This window comes from Gadus morhua, chromosome 11 (assembly GCF_902167405.1).
Source record: "Gadus morhua chromosome 11, gadMor3.0, whole genome shotgun sequence".
NCBI classification, from domain to species: Eukaryota; Metazoa; Chordata; class Actinopteri; order Gadiformes; family Gadidae; genus Gadus; species Gadus morhua.
Genome location: NC_044058.1, coordinates 921911 through 945878, shown reverse-complemented (window position 1 = coordinate 945878; position 23968 = coordinate 921911). Strand labels below are relative to the sequence as shown.

The following is a 23968-nucleotide window of genomic DNA, read 5'->3' as shown; positions in this document are numbered from 1 at the left end:
AAACTTCCTCAGTTGATTACTTACACATGTATGAACAAAAAATGTATTACAAGTTTCTGAAATTATTATGTTTGATTATGCAAATGAGGCCTTATCTAATTAAATATGCGCAAATTTGCATATATTTCCGGTAGATATATCTGGACATACGATAAAGCCAGGTGATTTTTTTTTTTTTCATTTTGTTTACACACAAGATGCAAACAAATTTACAGAGGGATTTCAGGATATCTGCTTTCATTACCTAGAAAATCAAAATATACTGTCTATAGCCTTAAAAAATCTATTTTCGCCACTTTTTTTGATCAAAATGTCACATAAGTCAGGCCAGGAATGATTTATTAACAAATCCCTCTGTAAATATCTTCAGAATACTGCTAAGTGTATAACTGGAAAGTTTGGTGTACATAGGTGCTACATAGGCTGAGAAGTATCTACCGGAGAATGACAAAAAACTCATTTTGAGAAAACGGCATTTAAAGATTTGAATAGGGGAATTTAATTCATTTCTATTGGAAACAATTGCTCAAAAACAGAATAAATGCTCAGGCCCTTAGTAATAATAATATAAAACATTTCAAACTCATGAATTAACACAGAACACAGAACAAGACCATCAGCTTTCTATTGTAAATGTCCATTCCAGCACCATATGTAGGTCCCTCTGACAGTTCTTGCTGGTGCATCTCCACTTTCTTGGCTGTGCTCACCAATTTTCGTTTGCGCTTCACAGTTGCGGACTGAATGGCATTTGCCTTGGACACTCTGAGCAGGTCTGCCTGCTTGATTGTGTTCACTGTAATGAGTGTGCTCTCCAGCCATAAGTTGGCCATCACATTAAGCATAGCTGAGGCACCCTCATTAAAAGAGGAGATGGCCATGCTCGCTGCTGCCTCGACCCTGTTCTTACCAACAAAAACTGTTTTGGGGCATCGGGCCCATATGACAGAATTGAGGCACTCATTCACATTTTGTGTGCCACCATGCTGCATTCTTTTCAGCAAGCTGTCGCTAGACATGCGGTGGTAGATGGGGAGAAGTTTCTCGCCCACCTCTCGGGTGAGGTAATTGGAAGCATGTCGTGTGTGGCTTTCGGGGGTCTCACCTTTATCCTCTGCCCTCCGATACCAACACCAAGACACATTGCACCTAGTATGCAATGGTGTCTCATCTGTGGACATGGAGTGGAGAAGGCCTGCCCATATTTCAGCTTTCATTGCATCTACAGACCCCTGATTATTCAAAATAGCCCCCCTGTAATAATTTTGCATTGTTTTGCATTTTTTTGCAGTAAGTTTCCCCAAACCCTTGCCTCCCAATTTGCGCTCGGCACTAAATTTTCTGAGAGCTGTACCCATTCGCTTGTGAGCATGGTTAATACACTCCAGCTTCACAATTTCATTCCCAGGGTATGGGTTCAGTGATAGTACCTCCTTAAAGGCAGAGCTATCACCATCTGAGAGCATCTCAGTGTAGCGCAGCTGGTGGCGACTCACTGATCTGGCCCACATTCTCCTTGCTGCCTCCTGCTCCATTGCCTTACTTGAACCACTGAAATTCTTTGCACAGTCAGTGTGCTTCTCCCTCCAGCTGTCCAGTTCATCCACCGTAATCTTGCCCTCATTCACAGCACTTTGCTTTAGGACACAGGCATGGCAGTAAGAGGATAACACCTCAAAGTCAATTACCAAACCTGTGAGAATGTCTATGCATATGCCAATCCCATAATGGGAAGTGAAACCTCTTTTCTGCCATGTGCCATCAAAAGAGACACCGATGTTGATAACAGCATCAGCATCCTCCCTCAGCAACTCTGCCAACTCGGGGTCAACATCCGCATAGGCCTGCCTGATCTGCTCCCTGGTCTTGTGCAGTGACTCCAGTCCTCTTTCAATTTCCGCCACTAAAATAAAAAATGCCAAGAACTGTTGCTTTATTGTTGACTTAGAGTGGCAAAAAAGACCAGGGAGCAGACTATGCAGCCATGTTGGGGCGGTGGTAGTGTAGTGGTAAAGGAGCTGGGCTAGCGTGCAGTATGTGATGTAATGTCATAGCCAATTGGACAAGCCAACTGTAAATGACTATAAAGAATAAGGCCATCCTATAATGTTATACTATTACAACAGGTATAGCATAATAGTCTCTCTCTCTCTCTCTCTCTCTCTCTCTCTCTCTCTCTCTCTCTCTCTCTCTCTCTCTCTCTCTCTCTCTCTCTCTCTCTCTCTCTCTCTCTCTCTCTCCCATAAGGCTGCATTATTTCAGTGTCCTTTGTTTTTGCCACTGAAGTAAAACTGACCAATACAACACAATGTGTATGAGATGACATTTTATTCTACTGTTACAAATCCATCCTTGTTCCATCCATGACAATATGTTCGCTGTTAGAGTCTACAACAACACCATAAAATGTAACAGGTCATTAGACCTCCAAAATCAACATCCCTGTACCATCCCTGTTTCCATAGCCTACCTGTCACTCTCTTGTCATGCCTCTGGTATGTTTTCAGGTGAAGGGAAGGGATCCCCAACACCTTACTGACCTTCCTCAGAGCAGCATATCCCATGCCTAGTTCATGGGCCAAAAGCACCATGCGGACATTGACGTCAAAAGCGACGTCCCCTCTCGTCTAGCTTTGAAGACGTGTGGATGTGTACACGCTCCGCCTATACCTGCTCTCTCCTTTGCAATTAGTGCACTCTAAAAGCAGACTACTGCAAAAGCCATGATTCTCTGGATCAACCTTTATAAATAAACCCGACGCAGTAGCACAATTGGGGCACAAGAGATCATGAATCAATTAATTCAGACGTGTGACATGCACAATTAGCCACTGCTGTGTCGCACAGTCAGTGGCACTGTCATTAACCCCCCCTCGGTTTCCCAACGACAGCTTACGATCAGATGTGCTGCTTGCTGGTGTTTTAACAGCTAATCTAATAGATCGCCTTCCCTTTCCACATCTTGCTATGCTCAATTACTTTTTTCTCTCCCTTGTCATTTGCGGTGGTACCGGCATTTTGGAAGCTCCCGCGGTAAGCTAAACACGGAAGTGTCAAAGTACACCACGTGATGCGTCTGAGCGAATCACGTTAGTAGAAATCAGCAATAGCCAATGAGATTTCGTCATTAGCTTTAAAAACCCCGTTGGACATTCACGATTTGTTACTGATAGAAAGGAAATGCCATTATTTGGAGAACAGATCATTGTGCAGGGGACTCGGAGCTTTACAACAATACCGGACACGAAAGTCTTCAGTAAACAGGCGAAACTCGGCATGTCGCGTTGGAATGCTAACTTCTTGGTAAATTCGGGAGTAACTTACTGCTGCAAGTAAACAAAATGTATTAAAATAAACATCTTTGTGTACATTTTCAACGTTTTATTTATAGTAGCTTGAAAGAACACATATTGAAGGAGTAAACTAGCCCAAAATCTCAAAATTGACCACTGCATGAAAAATCGATGTTTTTGCCTGCCGTGTCTCGCCTTAAAGCTGCAAATAAAACGGCAGCAAATGGACTATGGAAATACTCAGCGTTGTGATCTTCTCTACACGCCCGGGATTACAGCTGCGTCTTGCGGCGGTGAAAATAGCCGACACACTTTCACTTTCACCGTTGCTGCGGGTCTGCTTTCCCGAACTCACCGTTGTGTTTCAGGAGCATATGTTGCCGCATAGTACTTTCTGGTAGCTCGATTTCGCTTGGCATATTTTACATTTCACCTTATGATCTCCTATTTCTTTAAAGTATTTCAATTCTTCGCTGCGGTTTGCTTTAACCGCCACCTCTTAACTTTTTGAATTCTGGCGTGCCTGCACACGGCACGGAACGCGCCATGGAAATGGATGCATTTAAATTTCTTTGTGCCCACGTCATGCGTTAGTGGCGCCGACAGAAAATTGATACATTTGCTTCAGAAAACTTTGTTTGTGTGTGTATATGCAAACTCGAGTTTGCCTGTCCACCAACCGAGTTCATTTGTAACGAGGAGTACTCGAGTAATCGATTCCTCACGCCCATCCCTAGTATCTATAATGACTAGACCTATGTTAGATATTTTGTTAAGTTGTTTACTCACATCATTTCAATCTATCCAACAATCCTCAAACCTAGAGAACTCCAGTATTTCCCCTGTGATTCTACATGCCAATGAGGACCCCCGATAGGCCAAAGAAATACAGTAAATAGTAAAAGTAATAAAAAAATGAATGCAATAAAAATGAGGCTGCGTTATCTTGACGTGATGCGAGTGGCACTTTTGAGTGCCGTTGGTAACCAAGTTCTTTTAAATGACTGAGTGAGAGCGCACCAGCGTATCAAAGAGAAACAGCCCAACATTTATCTCTAAAATGTACACTAACATAAGCCTATCTCACCCTTCTCACCGGGGGCTCCCGCATGTGAAAACGAAATGCTTTTCTCATGTCATACCTGAGAGTGTAAAGTCTACACGCACGTTAAAAACTATTTACATCAGCTGCGATGCAAATATGCGTCATATTTGTGTAATAATCGCGCAGGTGAAAAGACGGATGGAATACTTGACTTATAGAGCCTGTATAGCCTAATGCTCATGCTCCGTCCCTTCAACCAAACATCCTATGTATTAAGAGGATTCAAGCATACTGGAATTTTACTTTGAATCCAAAAGTTAAATAGCACTGTTTGGCTGTTTGCAGATGAGGGGGATTACGATGAGTGGGTCGTTTTCCTGTTCAATAACTAAATTAGGCTGTCATCCTTTCATAGAAAGTTGGTTTCCAAAACGAATCTTTTGCCATACAACTGCACGCCTTTCATGTTGTCAAAAACAACCTATATTCACATACCGTGTCACCATTGTGGTGACTATGACAAATATACCTGAATGTGATTGGTTAAAAGGATTTATCCGCTGGCAAGCCATAAAAAAATCCACCTAGGTGATTCACTCAATGATTTGTTATTTAATTGTCGTCTGAAGAAATCGCAACCAAGAATGGCGTTGGATGTAAAAGGGACGTGCAACGCGAGTTGTGAGTAAGCTCTCCATCACCATGGGCAACGCGGCTCATTATAAAATAACGGTTGAGAGGCAGTGTTGTCAAATCCCTTTGTGCCTTATATTTACTGGGCAAGAGAGAAATGTTTAATAGTAGAATGCCCTCTAGTGGGCAGAACGTTAAATAGTGGCATTGGCAATGCATATTCCTGTGTATACAGTATAAAAGTACATAATAAATGATGATAATAGGCTCATTATCCTATCCCCCCCTCTACCCCCTAAACTCTGGAGAAGCAGATCTGCAGCGGAGACCTTATTTATTGATATATTTCAATACCAATCAAGCTTACTACGATACTATGACAACTGGCTCATGCCAGCCACCAAGCTCAAATAAACCGTAACTTTCTAAGGTTACAACCCGGTTTATTTCTGGATAAATGAAACCCCATTAATAAAACTGGTTAAAATAATAGATATATTTTTTGATATATTTTATTCACATATATTTGACCATTGGAGAGACCAGGCCGGCCCTAGTCCCCAAATGACTAAACATTTGTATTAATCTTCGTATTTATAAAAGCCATTATTCAATTGTGATGTCTCCTTATGGGTTTGGGTTATTCTGTTAATAACTCTAAACAGAAGGGAACGCTAGCCCAAACATCTACATCCCTCTTTTCACCCTTTCCTCCTCTGCTCTCCCAATATTATTCATAAAAAAAAATGCATCCTTGCCTTGACGCATTTATTCTACTGTGCCCTGAAAGTAGGATTGGTCTGTGAAGTTGTTTGTAAAGCTAACATAACATAACATTGGACTTTGAGTCTTTTCTAATGTCGACTGATTATATTATGCTTACTCACCTGCATGTAAAAAATAAATAATCAATTGTTATAGCTGATTACAAATGTTCATACTATTGTTGCCTTCTCATTGCAAAGGCTACACTCTATACCAGCGGTCGGCAACCCTAGGCATGCGTGCCACCACTGGCACGGGGCAGCATAATCATTGGCATACTTAAAAAAGAAAAAAAGGAATATATCTCTCTTTATTTATATATATATATATATTTAAAAAAAATTACAGCACAATGTGGCAGCATGATTACTACTGATTCTTTTTATACTTTATTCTGTTTTGGGCATTTCCTCCCAGTGCAAATGTTTAAATTAGTTACAGAAAGCAGTTTTTCTGAAATGGGATCAATAAATAGTTTTTAAACCTATGTTGTGAGTAATAGAGAAGAAAATATTTAAACTATTGTTGCAAGTGGCCTGTATGCATCGCCCTTCACATGGTTTTGCAAAGCTGTGCATGTCTTAAAGATATTGATGTGGATGGTTCCAACATTCTCATATATTCGCGTTTTTAAATTTTCTCACAGTGCAAATATGTTTTGAAATGAGTTTCTAAAAATTGTGTTTTAAAATGGGACATGTAATTATAATTTGTAAACCCATTTTGCAAATATAACAACCAAAAAAACTATTAAAATGTTGTTGACTGATTGTTGACTATATGAAAATAGTAAAATTCCAGGTCTTCTGGAAATGTTTTTGGTCGCTATGTCATAATTCAGCTTAATTTTAAATATATTGTTGCTTAAGGCACACTCATTAACGAGAGACTGTCAAACTGGCACTGCATGTTGAAAAGGTAGCTGACCCCTGCTCTATACTGTGCATCGTCGGTATTGCAACTTGTTAAATGTTTTATGAGATCAAAGGAAGGGAAGCCTGAGCATTTATTTGCAAATTGAAAGTCAAACACATTGAAGGCAGAAGACTAGTTTGATTTCAGGAGCAGTTTCAAAACAAAAGGAATTATGTTAAGTCACCTGGCTATTTTTATAAGTTTAAACAAAGAACAGTCCCTCCAGGATTTCAAGGGCCTTTTTTGAGATTGTTGCGGCCTAAAATGCCTGATGTTGCGTGAGCTTTTCCAAAAAGTTGCGATGAGAGTTGGGGTTTTTGTTGCGATTACAGTGCGAAAGGAAGTGAAATTTGTGATTTTCCTGACGTTAAATATTAAGTTATTACTGCAATTTTCCCCCGAGTAATCAGTTAAATATTAGGTTATTACTAAAAAAACATTAATTAAAAGAACAAAAACACTGAGAAATAGTCCTATGAATAATTGATTCTTGATTCTTTCCGCGATGGCAATTGACTTGGATGCCACGGCCTGTGTCATAGTGATCTGCCTCGTCGTCTGACGTCCTGCCTGCAGTTCTGTAGTTATGTTTCGTGGTGGCAAAATGCTTATCAATGGAAGATTTCCGCTTATGTTCCACCACATTGTTGCATGCAGTGCAAAATATTTCCCCCCGCTTTCAGTTTGAATACCAGGATACTGCTTTTCGCGATCTTTCACAGTTATTTTGGTCGGCAAGTGGGAAACGCGCACATCCTGCATGAATGCTTGAATCGCTTGAACGTAAACGCCGAAGGTAGTTTGTCGACGTCAATTGAAGACGACGCCACTGATTGGTCAAATTTGCGGGAAAGTTGCGGCGGTTGGTTAAAATGTCGACACCGCCCTGAATTTGCGGTGTTTGGTTAATGTTGCGTAATGTTGCAAATCGCGACATCACAAAAACCTGGAGGGTCTGAAAGAATACATTGTATGGACACCTTTTATTACTGTTTCCCTCAGAGTTGACTATCTATGATTCTATGGTATCAGGTTGTTCAATAATTTAAAGGAGACATATTATGGCATTTTCACAACAAGTAAAAAATAGTATTTGAGTTCCCGAAAACATGTTTTTGACGCTGTTTGCTGGAAATAGCTTTTTCCAGCAAACAGCTTCAAAAACATGTTGTCCATTATTGGACAACCTGATATTCCAAGCCTATACTCCAGTCCCACAAGGGTACGGAGGCAGCTACTTTCCCTAGGGGGAGGCTTCACGGGTTTAGCTCCCCCATCGTAGACCCTGTTAGTTCCATGGCTGCCGCTGCTAACCAACCAGGTAACCTAGTTCCAGCTCTGACTACTGCACTTACTGCTGCCTTGGTTACTCTCCAAAAACCAACCCCAGTCCCCGTCCCCAGGGGAGGTCGCATAAAATTGGGATGTTATGATGGCCTCAAATCTTGGGAAACATACTGCGCCCAGTTTGAGCTGCTAGCGACAGCCAATGAATGCTCCCCGGCTGAAAGGGCTGTTCAATTAGTCTCAGCATTGGAAGGGGAGGCAAGAAGAGTACTGTTGGATGCGACCACAGCCGACGTAGGAAATCCACAAGCTATATTTATAGCCTTAAAGAGGCGTTTTGGAAGCAGTTGTGATGCGACAGAGGTTCAACGAACGGGTGCGGGAACCCAGAGAAAAATTATGGGTCTTTGCGGCTGAGCTGCGTTATCTTGCACAGAGGGGATTGCCTGATTTTGATGATGCAACACGCTTGGTGTCAACTAAGGAACTAAGGCCTCTTACCCCTCCCATTGCACCAGCAAGTCCGGCTCGCTGACCCACAGACCTTGGAGGCAGCACTAGATAAAGCATTGGTAGTGGAAGACATACTCACAGAAGGCTTGGACTACCAACCCAGCAGGTCTCCGTACGGCCTAGAACCCAAGCTGTTCAGCCTCCTGGACCTACCTGGTACCCGACAGGCTACGAACGCAAAGCGGTGTCGCCGGACGACCGACAGAGCCAACTCTGCTGGAAATGCCACCAAAGAGGTCACACATGGCGCCTTTGTACAGGGCCTGATTCTGCCCTGCAAGAGCGGGGAAACGCTCAGGGCTCGGTGTAATGGGGAGCGACCCGAGCCACCCTTGGCTCCCCAAACACACGACCGTTGCAAAAGCGCTTCCTGCACCCAGACCTCATGCCTGCTGGAATCCAAACACAAGCAACAGATGTTCAACTCACCACAGTTACCGGAGGGAAGGCTCCCATGCTGGGGAGGTGGGAGGCTCTGATTGAAATAGAGACCTACTCAGCCTGCCAACCAGTCTGGGTCGCTGAAATAAAAGAGGACTGTTTACTGGGAATGGACTTTCTGTGTGCGGCAGGCATTTCTCTAGACTTCGGGGCACGTAACGTAACGCTCAAAGACAGGGCGTCCATCCCCTTCCTGAATGATCCCCACACTTGAAATGGCCAACAAGGTTGGTGAGAATGGGGATGCGGAGGGGGACCCACAGAAATGACCACACGTCACGGCTGGTTGAAAGCCCGGAAGGGCATTTATTCGTAGTAAAGCAGAAAACCGCGCTAATGAGGATCCAACGCGGGGAAAACGATAAATCATACTGTGGCTCCGTGAGCCATGACAAATCGGGTCAATGTTCTGGCCTCACCGGTAGAGGGAGGTCGATCCCGTCTGGGCATCCGATCTACGGCGATCGGTCCTTGTCCAGCGTGCGTCCTCCTTTGGATGCGCCGGGAACGGCTCAGTTAAATCCTGTCGTCCTCTCGTCCGTACAGGGTTCTGGGGGTTCTCTGGTCTTCCCGTGTCTCCAACCCTGTTTATTGGGACAGGAGACACTCTTCCACCTCGTTCCCCGCCGCAGGTGTTCTCTATCTGGCCGATTAGGGTGACGTAATGGACGCCTCTGGCTCCGTCTGCTGGAAATCAGCGGTACACGCCCTCCACAACCACTCCCCTGGGCCGCCCAACCCAAGGGGTTGGGGACGGGTTGCCACACCAGTCACACCCCCATGCTGTCATACGGATTGCACGTGTGGTCCCCATCTCTGGGCAAGAGTCACCAGCCGGTAAAACTGTCCGAGGCATCTGGGAGAACAGTCGGGAAGGCCTAAACTCTGAGCAACAGGATAGGTTATCGAACCTCCTGTATGAGTATCGACACAGTTTTGCCACTGGGCCCAACGACGTTGGCCAAACACATTTGGTCCAACACTTTATTAAAACGGGGGATTCCCAGCCAATCCGCCAGCGGCCTAGACGATTGCCCAAAGCCAGCCAAGCTGCTGCTGATCAGATGATACAAGAGATGAGGGATGCTGGCATTATTGAGCCATCAGAGAGTCCATGGGTGTCACCAGTCGTAATGGTTCCTAAGAAGGACGGAAGCTCAAGGTTTTGTGTCGACTACCGACCACTGAATTACAGAACTTTGAAGGACTCCTACCCACTGCCGCGGATAGACGTGTCCCTCGATTACGTGGCTGGTTCAGCATGGTTCTCCTCATTGGACCTCCAGAGTGGGTACTGGCAGGTGGCCATGGCCCCAGAGGACAAAGCAGAGACCGCCTTAACCACAGGACATGGCTTGTGGCAGTTCACCACCATGCCATTCGGGCTATGCAACGCCACGGCCACATTTGAAAGGCTGATGGAAAAGGTCCTTGTGGATATGCCCCCTGAACGCTGCCTCGTCTAGCTGGATGCTCTCCTTGACCATGGACCCTGTTTTGACTCTGCATTTGGGAGCCTGATGGAGGTACTGGAGTGGATCAAGCGTGCAGGCCTGAAGCTTCACCCGGGGTAGTGCAGCTTCCTCGGGCAAGACGTCTCCTTGGGCCAGAAGATCAGTGGAGCTGGCATCATGACAGAGCCAGATAAGGTAGCAGCCGTCAGGGATTGGCCTACCCCCCCGACATCCACCAGCTGAGATCGTTCTTAGGACTCGCATCCTATTACAGGCGCTTTTGAGTTCTCTACTGTAGCTGCCCCCATGTTCGTCTTATTGCGCAAAGACACTGTACAAATGGGGACCACAACAGAATGCAGCCTTCCATGAGCTGAAACAGGCCTTATCTAAGGATCCAGTGCTGGTTGCACCAAACACAGAGTTGCCATTTATCCTTGACACGGAAGCTAGCGACACAGGCCTTGGCGCTGTACTCTCGCAGCTGACCCCTGACGGAGAGCGGGTCGTTGCTTGCCACAGTCATACCTTGGATAAGTCGGAGAGGAACTATTGTGTCACGCACAAGGAACTGTTGGCAGTGATTGATGCAGTAAACCATTTCAAGCACATCCTCAGCGGCCTTCCATTCACCATTCACACTGATCATGCTGCTTTGAAGTGGCTTATGTCCTTCAAAGAGCCTGAAGGACAAGTCGCCAGATAGATCGAACAACTCCAGACCTTTCAGTTCACCATACAACACTGAGCCGGTGAGTGACCCAAATACAGACTCTCCCGCCGACCGTGTGCCCCAGACTCACCACTGTAACCGGGTAGAAGAACGGGAGGCAGCTAACCTACAGATGGGTGAGTTGATCTGTCGAGCCCTATTACCAGCTGATGTTAGGGGTTGGGCTGGACTGCAAATCGTCGATCCTGACCTTAAAACTGTCATGGGGTGGCTGGAAACAGTCAACCGGCCATCCTGGGAAGATGTGGTGGCCCAATCGGCCACAGTCAAAGGCCTGTTGTCCCAATGGCCTGGGGTAAAGCTGCAGGAAAGAGTCCTGAATAGGTGCTGGCGTGAGCCAGCCACTGGGGAGCCACACTGGCAGGTGGTTGTGCCGAAGGACCTCCGGGACAAAGTGCTGGAGGCACATCAGGGATCCCCCGGAGTGCGTCACTTTGGGGTGAGAAAGACATTGAGACGGCTACGACAGGCATTCTGTTGGGGCCAGAGCAGGAGCGGTGTTGAGGACTACTGTCGCCGCTGCGACTCCTGTATCGCTAAAGGTCCCCAAGGTCAGTCCCGTGCACCTCTACAGCAGCACCGTGTCGGGGCACCGATGGACAGGGTGGCAGTCGATGTGTGGGCCCACTTCCCCGTACCAGCAGAGGGAACCGGTATGTGTTGGTCGCCATTAGGGCTGGCCCGAATTATTCGAATATTCGAATACTCGTTCGGAAAATTTGTATTCGAAGCTTAAATCAGTATTCGGAGCTTCGTTTTTTTTTTTTTCACGTACGTGACGTTACCAGAGCGAGGGAGCCAAACTATAAGCGTCAGCGTGCCGCAGTGCAGTCCAAGAATCCACTGGCTGTACCCCTGCAATGTTGATGTTGGGCAGGGAGATCAGAACGCCGCCCGAGCTTTCCTACGGACGACGGCACGATGCACTAGAAGCCATGGCTGGCCTGGAGTATGCCAGGCAGTTACAGGACCGCTTGGAAACGGCCCACAGATTCGTCAGACACCAGGCCCATCAGGCAGGGGTTAGTCAGAAGCCATGCCATGACATGCACGCTAAGGGGCAGGACTTCCAGGCTGGGGTACTCGCCTGGGTGTATGGTCCTAAGAGGATAAAAGGCTGTTGCCCCAAGCTGGACAGCAAATGGGTTGGCCCCTGCTATGTGGTTGAGAGAGTTGGCGAGGTTGTGTATAGAGTCAGACTTGCTCCCAGAGGCCGCACAGTCGTGCTGCACAGGGATAGGATGCCACTGTCACACCATAATTGTACCGGGGGCGAAAATTATACCGCCTACGTAATCCGCGTTCGAAAATTCCAAACCTGCCTGGCAACTGATGATCGCGTAAAACGTTTCCTGGCAACGGACGATCGTGTCGAACGATGACGTCTATTATCTAAATTAAATTAACACAAGCTAGGGGGAATCAGCAGCCCGCCTTCCCTGTGACGACTGCCAGGGCGCGCGTCTGGTCACCTCACCACAGGAGGACCCCACGAGACAGCAACAGAATGTGCCTCAAGGGGAGGAGATGACACCACCACTTGGAGCTGTGGTGCCGAGGAACACAGCTGCAACAACGGAAACTCCTCTTTTGGATGGTTGAGTAGGGAGGTCGCAGAGGGAACGGCTCCCGTGTCGCTTTCAAGACTATGCTCTTCCTCAGGGACGAGGAATTAGAGGGGGGGGCCGTGTAGCGACCCACCAGGACTATGGGGGGGATTGACGGGGAGTTTGTGTAGGGAAGGAGTTGCCTTGTTCAGCCTGATAGGCCAGTTGGGATTGGGGGCGGGGATAGCTTGCCAGTGTTCGGTTTCGCCATATTGTTTTGGGCACTCCTCCAACCCCGTAGTTAGTTTGTACGGTAAGGATAATAAAGCCTGGTTCTCCGGTAAAACGTCAGCCACTCTGTGTCCTCCTCATTCCGCTAGTTAGCCCCCGCAGTGACGGGCCGCAAACGCTACAATAATATATAATAATGTTATATATGGGTATTTATATGATATTATATCTAATACAACGGCCAATAGTTGGGGATATCTCGGCCATGGTTGAGAAGAATTGGGGGAAAGGAAATTTGGCCTTGACTCTCTGAAGTCCATGAACCGCGACATTGAGGAGAAAGGGATTGTACTCTGGGAGCTGAGCTGCCGAACTGCCGCCAAGCTCCCCGCGCCGGAGCTGCCTCACTGCAGCTGAAGTTTCGGTGGCAGCTCCGGCGGTGTCCTCCGGGAGCTGAACTGCCGCCGAAGCTTTCCTGCTGCTCCGGCGGGTGTCCTCCGTGAGCTGAAAAGTCCGGTGGGGGTAGCTCGGCGGCAGTCCGGCAGTGCAACTCCGGGAGTACAATCCCTTTCTGCTCCATATCTCCTCCTCCGGACTGCCGCTGAAGCTTCAGTGGGAGTCCCTCAGCTCCGGCGGTGGGAGCTTGGTGACAGTCCGGCAGAGAAAGGGATTGCACTCCCGGAGCTGACCTGCCGCCGAGTTTCCCCCGCCGGAGCTGCTCGTCCGCTGGTCCACCAAATCTTAACTATGCTCTGATTGGAGGGGAGTGGCGAAGTGGGAGGTAATATTCAACTGTGCCCCCTTCCTACGTAGGAGGGGGCGCCGAAACGGACTCCCTCGTTTGGTAAGTGTAGGCGGGGTACTTTCAGAAATGCATATCTCACTCAAAAAATCATGTACAGACATTTCTCAAAGTTTGTATGCGTGTGGGAGCACCGGAGACCCAAAACAACACCCCAAATCCCAGGAAAAGTGTTGGTTCCATAATATGTCCCCTTTAATGTATCAACAATTTCATGGCTCCAGTAAAAAGCTTTACATGAGGATACATATTGTTAGTATTATATAGTTTTTTTTTCTTGTTCTGAATAGCTTAACTAGTTATTTGAATGAAACCGTCCACCTGGTCAGTAATCATATGCCCCAATGCGATACCACACTTATATTTAATGGGGGAAATAATATTGAAGGTCTGAACTGAAGATGTATTACTGTTGAAGACATGGTTTTCATATTCAACATCTGCCTCATTTTAATGGTAGCCTGAATAAGTATTCTAAAGCTATTCTTCATGCTGTCACCAGCCCGATCCCGGGAAGAGTAAATTGGCCTTTTTTGTGCCGTTGAAAAGACTTCGAAGCTTAGAAAACCGAAGAATGGAGAAGTGGGTGTAATTCCATTACAGTTCAATAGGGGGTGAGCTGGTGCCAATGTCGCTAAATATCATCACTTATAAGGCAATGCAAGTTTGTATTCTGCAAAATGGCAAATGTATACAATTTGCCATTCAATAATTGCTCAAATTCTTTTGGGAAAAGAAAATACAGCAATTGTGTCATTGTGTTCTATGCATTATAAATAAAATTTATTATTATTATTAAACCTAGAAATGCAATATATATTGTCCAATGTTTAAATGTGTATTTTGTTTCTAGGAAGGAAAAGACTATCTCATGAGGAGTGTGGGGGCGTGGCTTCCTGCCTTCAAACAAGCAGAAGCTTCATCTGGCCTGGAGGACGAACACGACCAGGTGAGACGCTCCCAATGCAGTGGTGCTAGAAGCCTTATGACTCATGTCACAAACATGTACAGTGGTGCTGAAAGCCTCATAACTCATGTCACAAACATGATACATTGGCGCTGGAAACCTTATAACTCAAACATGTACAGTGGTGCTGGAAGCATTATAACTCAAACGTGCAGTGGTGCTGGAAGCCTTATAAGTCAAACGTGTACATTGGTGCTAAAAGACTTATAAGTCAAACATGTACAAAGCCCTAATGGCTAGCGTTTGTCTCTGAAAGATAAGAGCCTAAACCTAATCCTGTGGTGATGCAGAAGAGGGTGCATGGTGAAGGGGTAGTAAAGGAACTTGGTTGAAGATTGAGGGGAAAGGATGGGCGAGCAGCGGGTAAATGAGCTCCTGTAGGGAATGACTAGCAGACTGGCCATTAATGTCAGTCTGCAGCACATAAATGAAACCTGACGTAAGCCCTGAACAACACGGCGAGTGATTTGGGGAAAAAGTTGCACTTCTCCACTGTAACGACCCTTATCAGACAGAGCAGATAGATCCCTGCTCTGCCGGCCTGCACTTGCCTTGTGATTAACAGCCACAGCAGTGCAAAAAATGCTCCTTACCTGGAAAATGAATTGTGTTATTGTCAGACAAAGGAGGAACTATGGTTTATAGTGCCTCCAGCAAAACTCAGTGTGTGTGTGTTTTTTCCAACCAGAACACAATCCCTCCCTATGATTCCCGCATCAGTACTGCCAAACTACTAATTGAGACCGAAGAATTTGAGGTAAGGTTTTGTACATCACCTCACACATCCGTGATCTTACCCCTGATGAAGGGGTACGTTTTGCGGTTGTGAGGGCCCTTTTGTGTGCTCTTTGTATGCCCCTCTGTAGTGATGGTGTAGAGAGTAGCGATTTTTACAGAAAAGGACCCCGGTAGGTGTGAGATCGCAGTGTATGGGAGGAAAGCCCAGGGGAGAGGCCACTCAGGAGAAAAAGAGAGGGAAAAGAGGGAAGGAAGCTGTGATGTGCAATGCTGACAAATTGCAGACATTTCCCCCTGACCCCTGAATACGTCCTCCAATTCCTCACCTCATTCCTGTGTTCAAGTTGTTTTAGTTGACGGAAAAAAACAATGGAAATTCTACCTTAAAGGGGACATATTATGAAAACAAGACTTTTCCTGGGATTTTGTGCTCCTACACGCATACGAACTTTGAAAAACGTCTGTACATGACTTTTTGAGTGAGATATGCATTTCTGAAAGTACCCCGCCTACAGTTACCTAACGAGTAAGTCAGTTTCGGCGCCCCCTCCTATGTAGGAAGGGGGCACATTTGAATATTACCTCCCACTTCCCCACCCACCTCCATTCAGAGCATAGCTAAAGATAAAGTGGACGAGCTGCTCAGGCCGGGGGAGCTGGGCGGCAGCCCGGCACCCGGAGTCCGGAGTAGGAGACATGGAGCAGAAAGGGATTGTACTCCCGGCGCTGAGCTGCCGGACGGCCGCCGAGCTCCCCCCGGCGGACTGCCGCCAAAGCTTCGGCGGCAGTCCGGCAGCTCCGGGCGGGGGGAGCTCGGCGGCATTCCGGCAGCTCAGTTCCCGGAGTACAATCCCTTTCTCCTCCATGTCGCGGTTCATTATGGACTTCAGAGAGTCAAGGCCAAAGTTCCTTTTTCCCCAATACTTCTCAACCCTGGCCGAGGTAACCCCCACTACGAGTCTTTACTTGTTGTGGATGTACCAGAGACGTCAGACGCAGTATTTATGATTCATAATATCATCTGAGGCGCACATAGCTTTTGGCCGTGATATTAGATATAATATTATATAAATATTATTATTAGGGCTGTCAGTTAAACGCGTTATTAACGGCGTTAACGCAATCCAATTTTAACGGCGTTAATTTTTTAATCAATTCTTAATCAAAAGGGATTTTAAAAGCAGTAGAAACGTCAATGACCATTCCCCATCCCCCACACCTTATCAGAACTTCGCAGTGTATGCTCATGTGTGTAAGACGGGCTGTCGGTGGTATCAGCAAAACAGCGTTTCGGTCCACAGTTTTCGACACCTTGTTTGTCTTCATCCTCCTGTTTGTGTCATCAAGCCCTGAGCCCACTGTGCCGGCTGCTTCCAGTCCTGAACAACGTGTCTGTGCATGCATGCATGTGCGTGATTGTTTATTTCTAGCCAGTGGCTAGAGGTTTTTAATGGAAATTGACTTTATGACTGGAGGCAAAGCACTAAAGAAGCTGTTTTCTTGCTATTGCTCGATCTCAACCGGATCTAGAAACACCCTTTTCCCCAATCTTCTTCTTCCTTTTTATTTTATCTCTCTATCTCTCTCTGTTCATCTGTCTCTCTCTGTCTTCGGCTGTCTCTCTTTAAACAGCATTCAGCATATTTTGTTTGAGATCTCAACAGTAAAGAACTGCTGTCGATCATATAGCCCTCTATGATTCCACCAAAATATGTTAGTGCCGCATCCATATACTAACACATCCTAACACCTGCATGCATTACATCATTCCAAATTCATCATCATCTTCATCATCAACCGTCACCAGCCAATCGTCAGATGCCACACCGATTTGAGCTGTAGTCCCCTGACAACGTCTGAGGTGTCTTTTGGCTGTTTGTCATAGCACTGATGGATACCTATTCGCTTTTTCTGCTATTTGGAGGAGTTTTCCCATTGCCTCAACATTTAGCTCACACGAAGCGTGCCAGGCTGCGCTCCTCGCTGCCCGGGGATAAGGTTAGCGCTGACGTCCCCAGGATTTATTTCCGGATGTGACGGAGTGCGTGCCGGTGGATGTATGGCTCTCTGTGTGTCGGAGATACAGCCTGGCCTCGCTTGTAAAGTCATTTGTCTTTCTCCTGTCTCTGCTGTGCACTCTGGTAAAATGATTGTGTTAAACAAAATTGCCTGCAGATTACACACAAGCGTGCATATACAATCACGCACACACACACACAGGCAATAATAAATGAGCTCATCCCCAGAGGATCTTTCTCCCTTTTCTCCTTCCTAAAATAAAGCTGTGTGTTTGGGGGGGGGATTATATGGCTTGCAGTGCTGTTTTGTGGCGTAGCGTTTTGTATTGTCTGGATTGTCCTCATCTGAAGAGGTTCTCGATCCCACTGGAGGATAAGGTCACGATTACTACATCTTCTTCCCTTTTCTACCCGCCTCCCTTCCTTTTATAGTTACAGGGATTATTAATGTTGTTGTGGTTAAGGGTTTGAGGCGGTCTGCATATCGGTGAATCTTCAGCTACTTGCCTGTGGGTTGACCACTTTAGCTAGGCTGGAAACATGCTTATCAGGCGTCTCTCATCACGTCTCCCAGGTATCGCTGGTTCTATTTTGGTTCCACCTTCGCTGCCTGTCCCTGTCAGCTGTTTAACACCCAGATCTCTTATCTTCTTATGCCCCTCTTTAAGTAATTTTTCTGTGTATATGTGCACACGCCTGTATGTGGCTTGAGGGAGCCTTTGTTGTCTTTGAGTCTCTCGTGTGTGTGTGTGTGTGTGTGTGTGTGTGTGTGTGTGTGTGTGTGCGTGTGCGTGTGTGTGTTAGAGGTTCTTGGGCAATGGATCTATTAATGGCAGTTGGATCAGTTGCTTCTGTTTGTATTTTAATCAGTCATTTAATTAATGAACCACAATGGATCTCCAGCTCATAATTGGCTAAACTATCAATCATCTCCCTCACTAGCACACAAACGTGAGTGTGCAGGCACACATACACTTAAAAAAGATGCTCTCAATTAACCTGAACCTCAATCTCCCTTGGCAACAGACCTCCCTTCATTGTCACGGGAACCACATTGTCTTAAGGCCTAAAAAAAAAAAAAGTTTGGTTCCTGTTGGTTGTCAGTTGAGGTCATGGGTAGGTAGGGAATTTATTTTATTTTTTTATTTTATTTTTTCCAGCGGCAGCGAATGATAGGTAGGTTGTTTTCATTTAAAAACGAGACAATTCGCTCATCCTTGTACAGAATGAAGAGGTGCTGTACCAAAACGTAATTATAGAGGTGCTGTACCAAAACGTAATTACATAAAAAAAAAAAAAAAAAGATTTTTGTTTTTGTTTTTTATACAACTCATAAAATAATTTGGGTCGCACATAAATTGACAGGGTCGGTCGGAAACCGGAACCAAACAAATTTTTTTTTTAGGCCTAATGGGAAAAAAAGAAGAGGACAAAAACACAGAAAAATAAATAAGGAGGCTCTAGCTTATGCAACCATCTCAACAAGTAACGCGTGTCTCTCTGTCTGTCTGTCTTCTGTGCGCTCATGCCCTTCTCCAGGGGTGATTGGCTAACAGTCGCTTTCAATCCCAGGTTGACAAAAATCAATATATCATCACCTGGGGCCTCACGCACTCCTACACACAAACACACACAATCAGGGAGCCCTCAAGGGGAGAGTCACAAGCAAAGGAAGCACATGGCCGCTTTGCACATAGCCCTCTCAGTGATAGGCTGTAGCAAAGGTCACCTTCTTTTCAGCTCCAGTGGGATCGAGAACCTCTTCAGTGACAAATCACAGAAATGAAAAAGCGGAAAGAATTACTGCTGAGGGATTTGCTCTAGCAAAAATAAGGGGGTAAATCAGAAAAATGTATGGTTATGCATGGTCGTTAAATGGCGTTGTCTTTTCCTGCTATTTGTTCTCACCTCTCTGTGTGCTTAGTTGTACACATGTCTATACTTGTACTGAGGTGTATCAATGCAGTCTGTTTATCTTGGACGGTAACACATTGGATCTGTAAATGCAAATGAGTGTTGAGTGGTGCTGGTAGGCTCTTGGGCCTGTGGTCACAGTGAGTGGTGCTGGTAGGCTATGGGGCCTGTGGTCACAGTGAGTGGTACTGGTAGGCTCTTGGGCCTGTGGTCACAGTGAGTGGTGCTGGTAGGCTATGGGGCCTGTGGTCACAGTGAGTGGTGCTGGTAGGCTTTGGGGCCTGTGGTCACAGTGAGTGGTGCTGGTAGGCTATGGGGTCACAGTGAGTGCCATCGATCTGCTGAGCAGCACCTGGGTCTCGTGTGCCGGTATTGACAAACAGAATCTCTTGTCCTCTTGCAATGATGATCCATGCTACACCGATTCATCAGACCCACTAATCGCCCGAATTTATCAAGGGTGTGTGTGTGTGTGTGTGTGTGTGTGTGTGTGTGTGTGTGTGTGTGTGTGTGTGTGTGTGTGTGTGTGTGTGTGTGTGTGTGTGTGTGTGTGTGTGTGTGTGTGTGTGCAGTGTTTCCCATACATAGACCAATGTGTGGGGCAGCGCCACAGAGACAACACCAAGAGCCACAAATTGATTCAGCTTTTTTTCTTTTCTTTTTTTTTTGCGATTTTGAAATATAAATATCGTTCAGTTCATTCAACTCCGCATCGCATTCTTTCTCCCTCGCAGTCATTCTCGTTCGCACACGCACACAGAGACAAGCACGCATACATGCCGATGGTGCGCGGGTACACTACCACTTATTGGATCAACCCGCGTATCACTGATACATGCACACGTACTGACAGCGGATTCGCCCGCTCCTCCGCTCAATGCGCCTACAAAAGAAAACCCGAAGCAGCGGGATATTTGGCACAGTGAAGACGGTCGGCGACATCTGGAGTTTAGCAATGTTTAGTATGATATACTGTGCTCAAACACACCTCCCCAAAATTATTGTTGACTCAGAAAAGATAATATTAGCCTTATGAACTCAACCTTATTGATATTGAACATCCCGCATTCTAAGTCAGCATAGACAACGTTGGTAACGCAGCAAACGATTAGATTAATGTGAAATGAGGTTATAGTTTAGATCAGAGGTCTTCAACAGGGGGTCCGCGACCCCTAGGGGGTCCGCAGAGGTACTGCAGGGGGGGGGGGGGTCGCGAAAGTTTTGGTTGATTAGACATTTTTTTTATATTCCCTACTAGCAATTTTTTCCACGAATGGAAATGTCTTTAAATACATATTTACATGAATCCAACACACTAGCCGCAATTAGATGGACACTTTTGATCCGATTTCTAATCGGAATAGATCTATTCCTATCATGCGAACGCTCTATATATATGGCATTTACAAAAGTGGTAAGTGTACGTTCGTGTGTCTCTTGGGCACATCCAATCCACAGGTGCTAGACAATAGTATTGAATATAAGAAAAAAGGAAGGCGCACATCTGGACTGGCTGCGACATTTTTATGTATTTGATTTTAATGAAAGCCCAGGAGAGGGCTTTTCTCTGCCTGCTCCTCCAATTGAGAAGGACATCACAGCGACGTCAGTTCCCGTCCGGTCTTTATATCTACCCCCTCCGCCGAAAACAATACGCATATTTGGATAAATAAGGATTTTTTGGATAAAAGTGCACAGCCAAGACTGTTAAGAGAGAGAGAGAGAGAGAGGGAGAGAGAGAGTGCTGTTATGTAAGGGATAATGTACAGAACGCCGGTCATTATCGGGAAAATAAGCGATCAGCAGAGAAATAGTCTGCCAAACAAGTTGACGTCGCTTAGCAACCGGACACGCTGGGGTTGATAAGTTGCCGGACTAATTGCGGAGTGATAAGAAAGACACTAACAAACGTCAATTTTCGATTCCACATTTATGTTTTAAAAATGTCCATTTGAATAGCTTTGATGCATGATAACATGCAATTGAAAGAAATTGTTGATCTTGGCAGGTATCAGTTTATTATGTTATGTTTATGAATGGCAGTGGCATGATTCAAGATGCTTTATTTATCCCGAGGGAAATTACTGTTCAACAGTTACAATACAAAGGTGGGAAAGTAATACAGGGTTAGAGTCAAAATAGATGGAAATAAAATAAGTACAAACTAAATAAGTGAAAAGGAGCGATTGGATAAAAGTGGTATTAGTGGTAATGGTGGTAAAGTGATAAATATTATAGCAGCAATTGTTGGCAGCATAAATTAACTAAAGTTATTAATTGAAAATTAGGTAAAAATAAATAAATAATTAAATAAAGTGACATTGGTCTCAGGGCATAGTGTCTCCACGGTCCCTTCTGCAGCCGGAGGTAGATGCATTAAACAGTCTGATGGCCACAGGAAGAAAAGACTTCCTCTGGCGTTCTGTGTTACACCGGGGGAGGATGAGTCTGTTGCTGAAGGTGCTTCTGCTCGAGGTCAGCAGGCCTCGCCTGCTGACCATACTTGGCGAGTGGCATGGCCACCCTACTAACTGTACCTTGCACAATCAAAACATGAATATATGAACCTGTGTATTATTTGCATACTTTAGTATTGAATGCAACAAGGTACATTTATACATGGCACTATAGGACCAGTTTAATATAAAACACAATTTTATACAATATATAAGTAGGGGGTCCCCACTCCATCTCTCCATCAGTTTGGGGGGCCTGTAAAACGTTGAAGACCCCTGGTTTAGATAGTTTACGGTGTTAGACTGGGTACCCCGAGCCCGTTCTGCCGGCGATTTGAATTCGCTCTGCAGCAGGGGCTGGAAAGGAGCAATACATTTCTTTCTGTTTCCGATCCCCTTTTACTGGAGCCACCTTTTCCCCCTTGCGTGCTAATGGCTGGTTTAGCACAATGACGACAGGGAAGCGATTGCTGCAATCGAAGCGGTCGTTGGTCTGATAGTTTGAAGGACTATTATTATAGATTATATATTATTATAATTATTTTTTTTATATTGTTAATTTACAAATCGTGAAATCCCCCCCCCCCCGTCTCAGGCCTCCTCGTCTCACTCTGCTATAATTTTACACTATTATTTTTATTATTTTTATATTGTTAAATGAGCAAACGCCAACCTCCCTCCCCCGTCAGGCCTCCTCGTTTCCCCCCCCCACCTGAAAGTCCGGAAGCGCCGTACATTGCTACCTGGTCTGTGGGATACACTGGTGTGTGTGTGTGTGTGTGACAAAGGTATTTTTGCCCATAAAGTAAAACCATTGCATTGAACTTTTGGCTTGAAGGTTGTATAGGTGATTTGCTTTTTTGGCCATTTTTGCAAAATTACTTGAAATCCTTATCATAACCCGCTTACAGCCACTGAGTTAGAAGTACTGGCATGAAAATTAAACAAGTCAATCATCTGTGGAACGGGCAGGGCTCGAAAAACTCCAGCCAATCATTTCCATTGCCACCGAGTTGCATTGGACAGTAAGTACGTCAATCAAACGGTCGTACTGCACTCCCCCTCCCCCGCGCCCCGCGCGCGACCCCTCCGTGCAGTACTCGTGACCTAGAGCTCGTGACCCAGAGCAAGCTCCTGTTTGTTGTTATCCTGCGGTAGCTACTGGAACTATAGTTAATCCACATTTGGACCTAGCAGTAGAAGACAATTTCCATGGCAGACAAGACGCCACCATCCCCACCACCACCACCACCACCAGCAAAGAGAAGGAAAACTCTTTTTCAGAGAGTAATTGATAATAAAAACGCTGAAAGAGAAAAACTGAAATCAAGAATAATCCTAGGCGCTGCTTTCGAACGTTGGCGGCAACTGAAGGACGAGAAGGGTCTAAAAACCGATGCTTGTGTGGCGGTTGACATAGTTTCAAAGTTTATACCGTTTATACTCGGTAATACCGGTGTGGAGACGAGTGTATTACTCGGTGTGAAAATGTCCACACCGCGGCAACCCTAGTGAAAACCAGGACTTCCAATACAATTATATGAAACAAACATACATTTTCTAAAAATAGTAATGATTTATGTGACCGTTTAATGTTTATAACATCTGGTCCAACCATTGCAGCGAGAACGTATTCTCAGCAGGGGGTGCTGGGGAAAAAAAAAACTCAGCCTGCACTAGACTCGCAACTCGTTACATTGATAAAAAAAAGATGTATAGCAGCGCAGCTCAATTACACCAGTGCATGCGCGGAAAGTTGAAAATCGATCGTCCAGCTGCTCACAGAACAAGTTTAGCGCACCACCGCTACCCTCACACTTTTTCATATAACCTTTTTTCAGCACAATGCATTGGACAGCAGCGAGGATGACTCGCTTTGCCACGGGCCGAAACAGTTCGGAGCGACCACAGCCAGAGCGAACACAGCGGGGCAGAGGAGTGTCAGGAATAGTCTTTGGTGTACACATCAGTACGGCCTATTTGCACTACTGTTTAGTGGCAATGCAGTGTTTTATTCGATGCCTTTTTATTTTCGTATATTATTTCAATGAATACAATTTATTTATTCATAAAAAACGGATCTGGTCTTCAAACCTTTTTTCCAAATATAGGTCGTCTTACAATGGGGTTTGTGTTTATATTCGGACCAATACGGTACAGTGGGCGCTCACATGACGTTAAGCATTTCCTGGTGCATAATGTGACGCTTCAGAACC

The 23968-nt window shown here is 45.6% G+C and overlaps 1 protein-coding gene across 2 annotated transcripts in view; it reads left to right on the top strand.

The window, feature by feature from the left end:
* si:dkey-12j5.1 (probable assembly chaperone of rpl4) overlaps positions 1-23968 on the top strand; it is a 40307-nt gene that overhangs the window by 4437 nt on the left and 11902 nt on the right. For both annotated transcript variants that reach the window (XM_030371204.1, XM_030371203.1), the window contains 2 exons: positions 14513-14608; positions 15315-15383. In XM_030371204.1, the coding sequence (XP_030227064.1) occupies positions 14513-14608; positions 15315-15383 (165 nt within the window). The remainder of the gene's footprint in view (positions 1-14512; positions 14609-15314; positions 15384-23968) is intronic.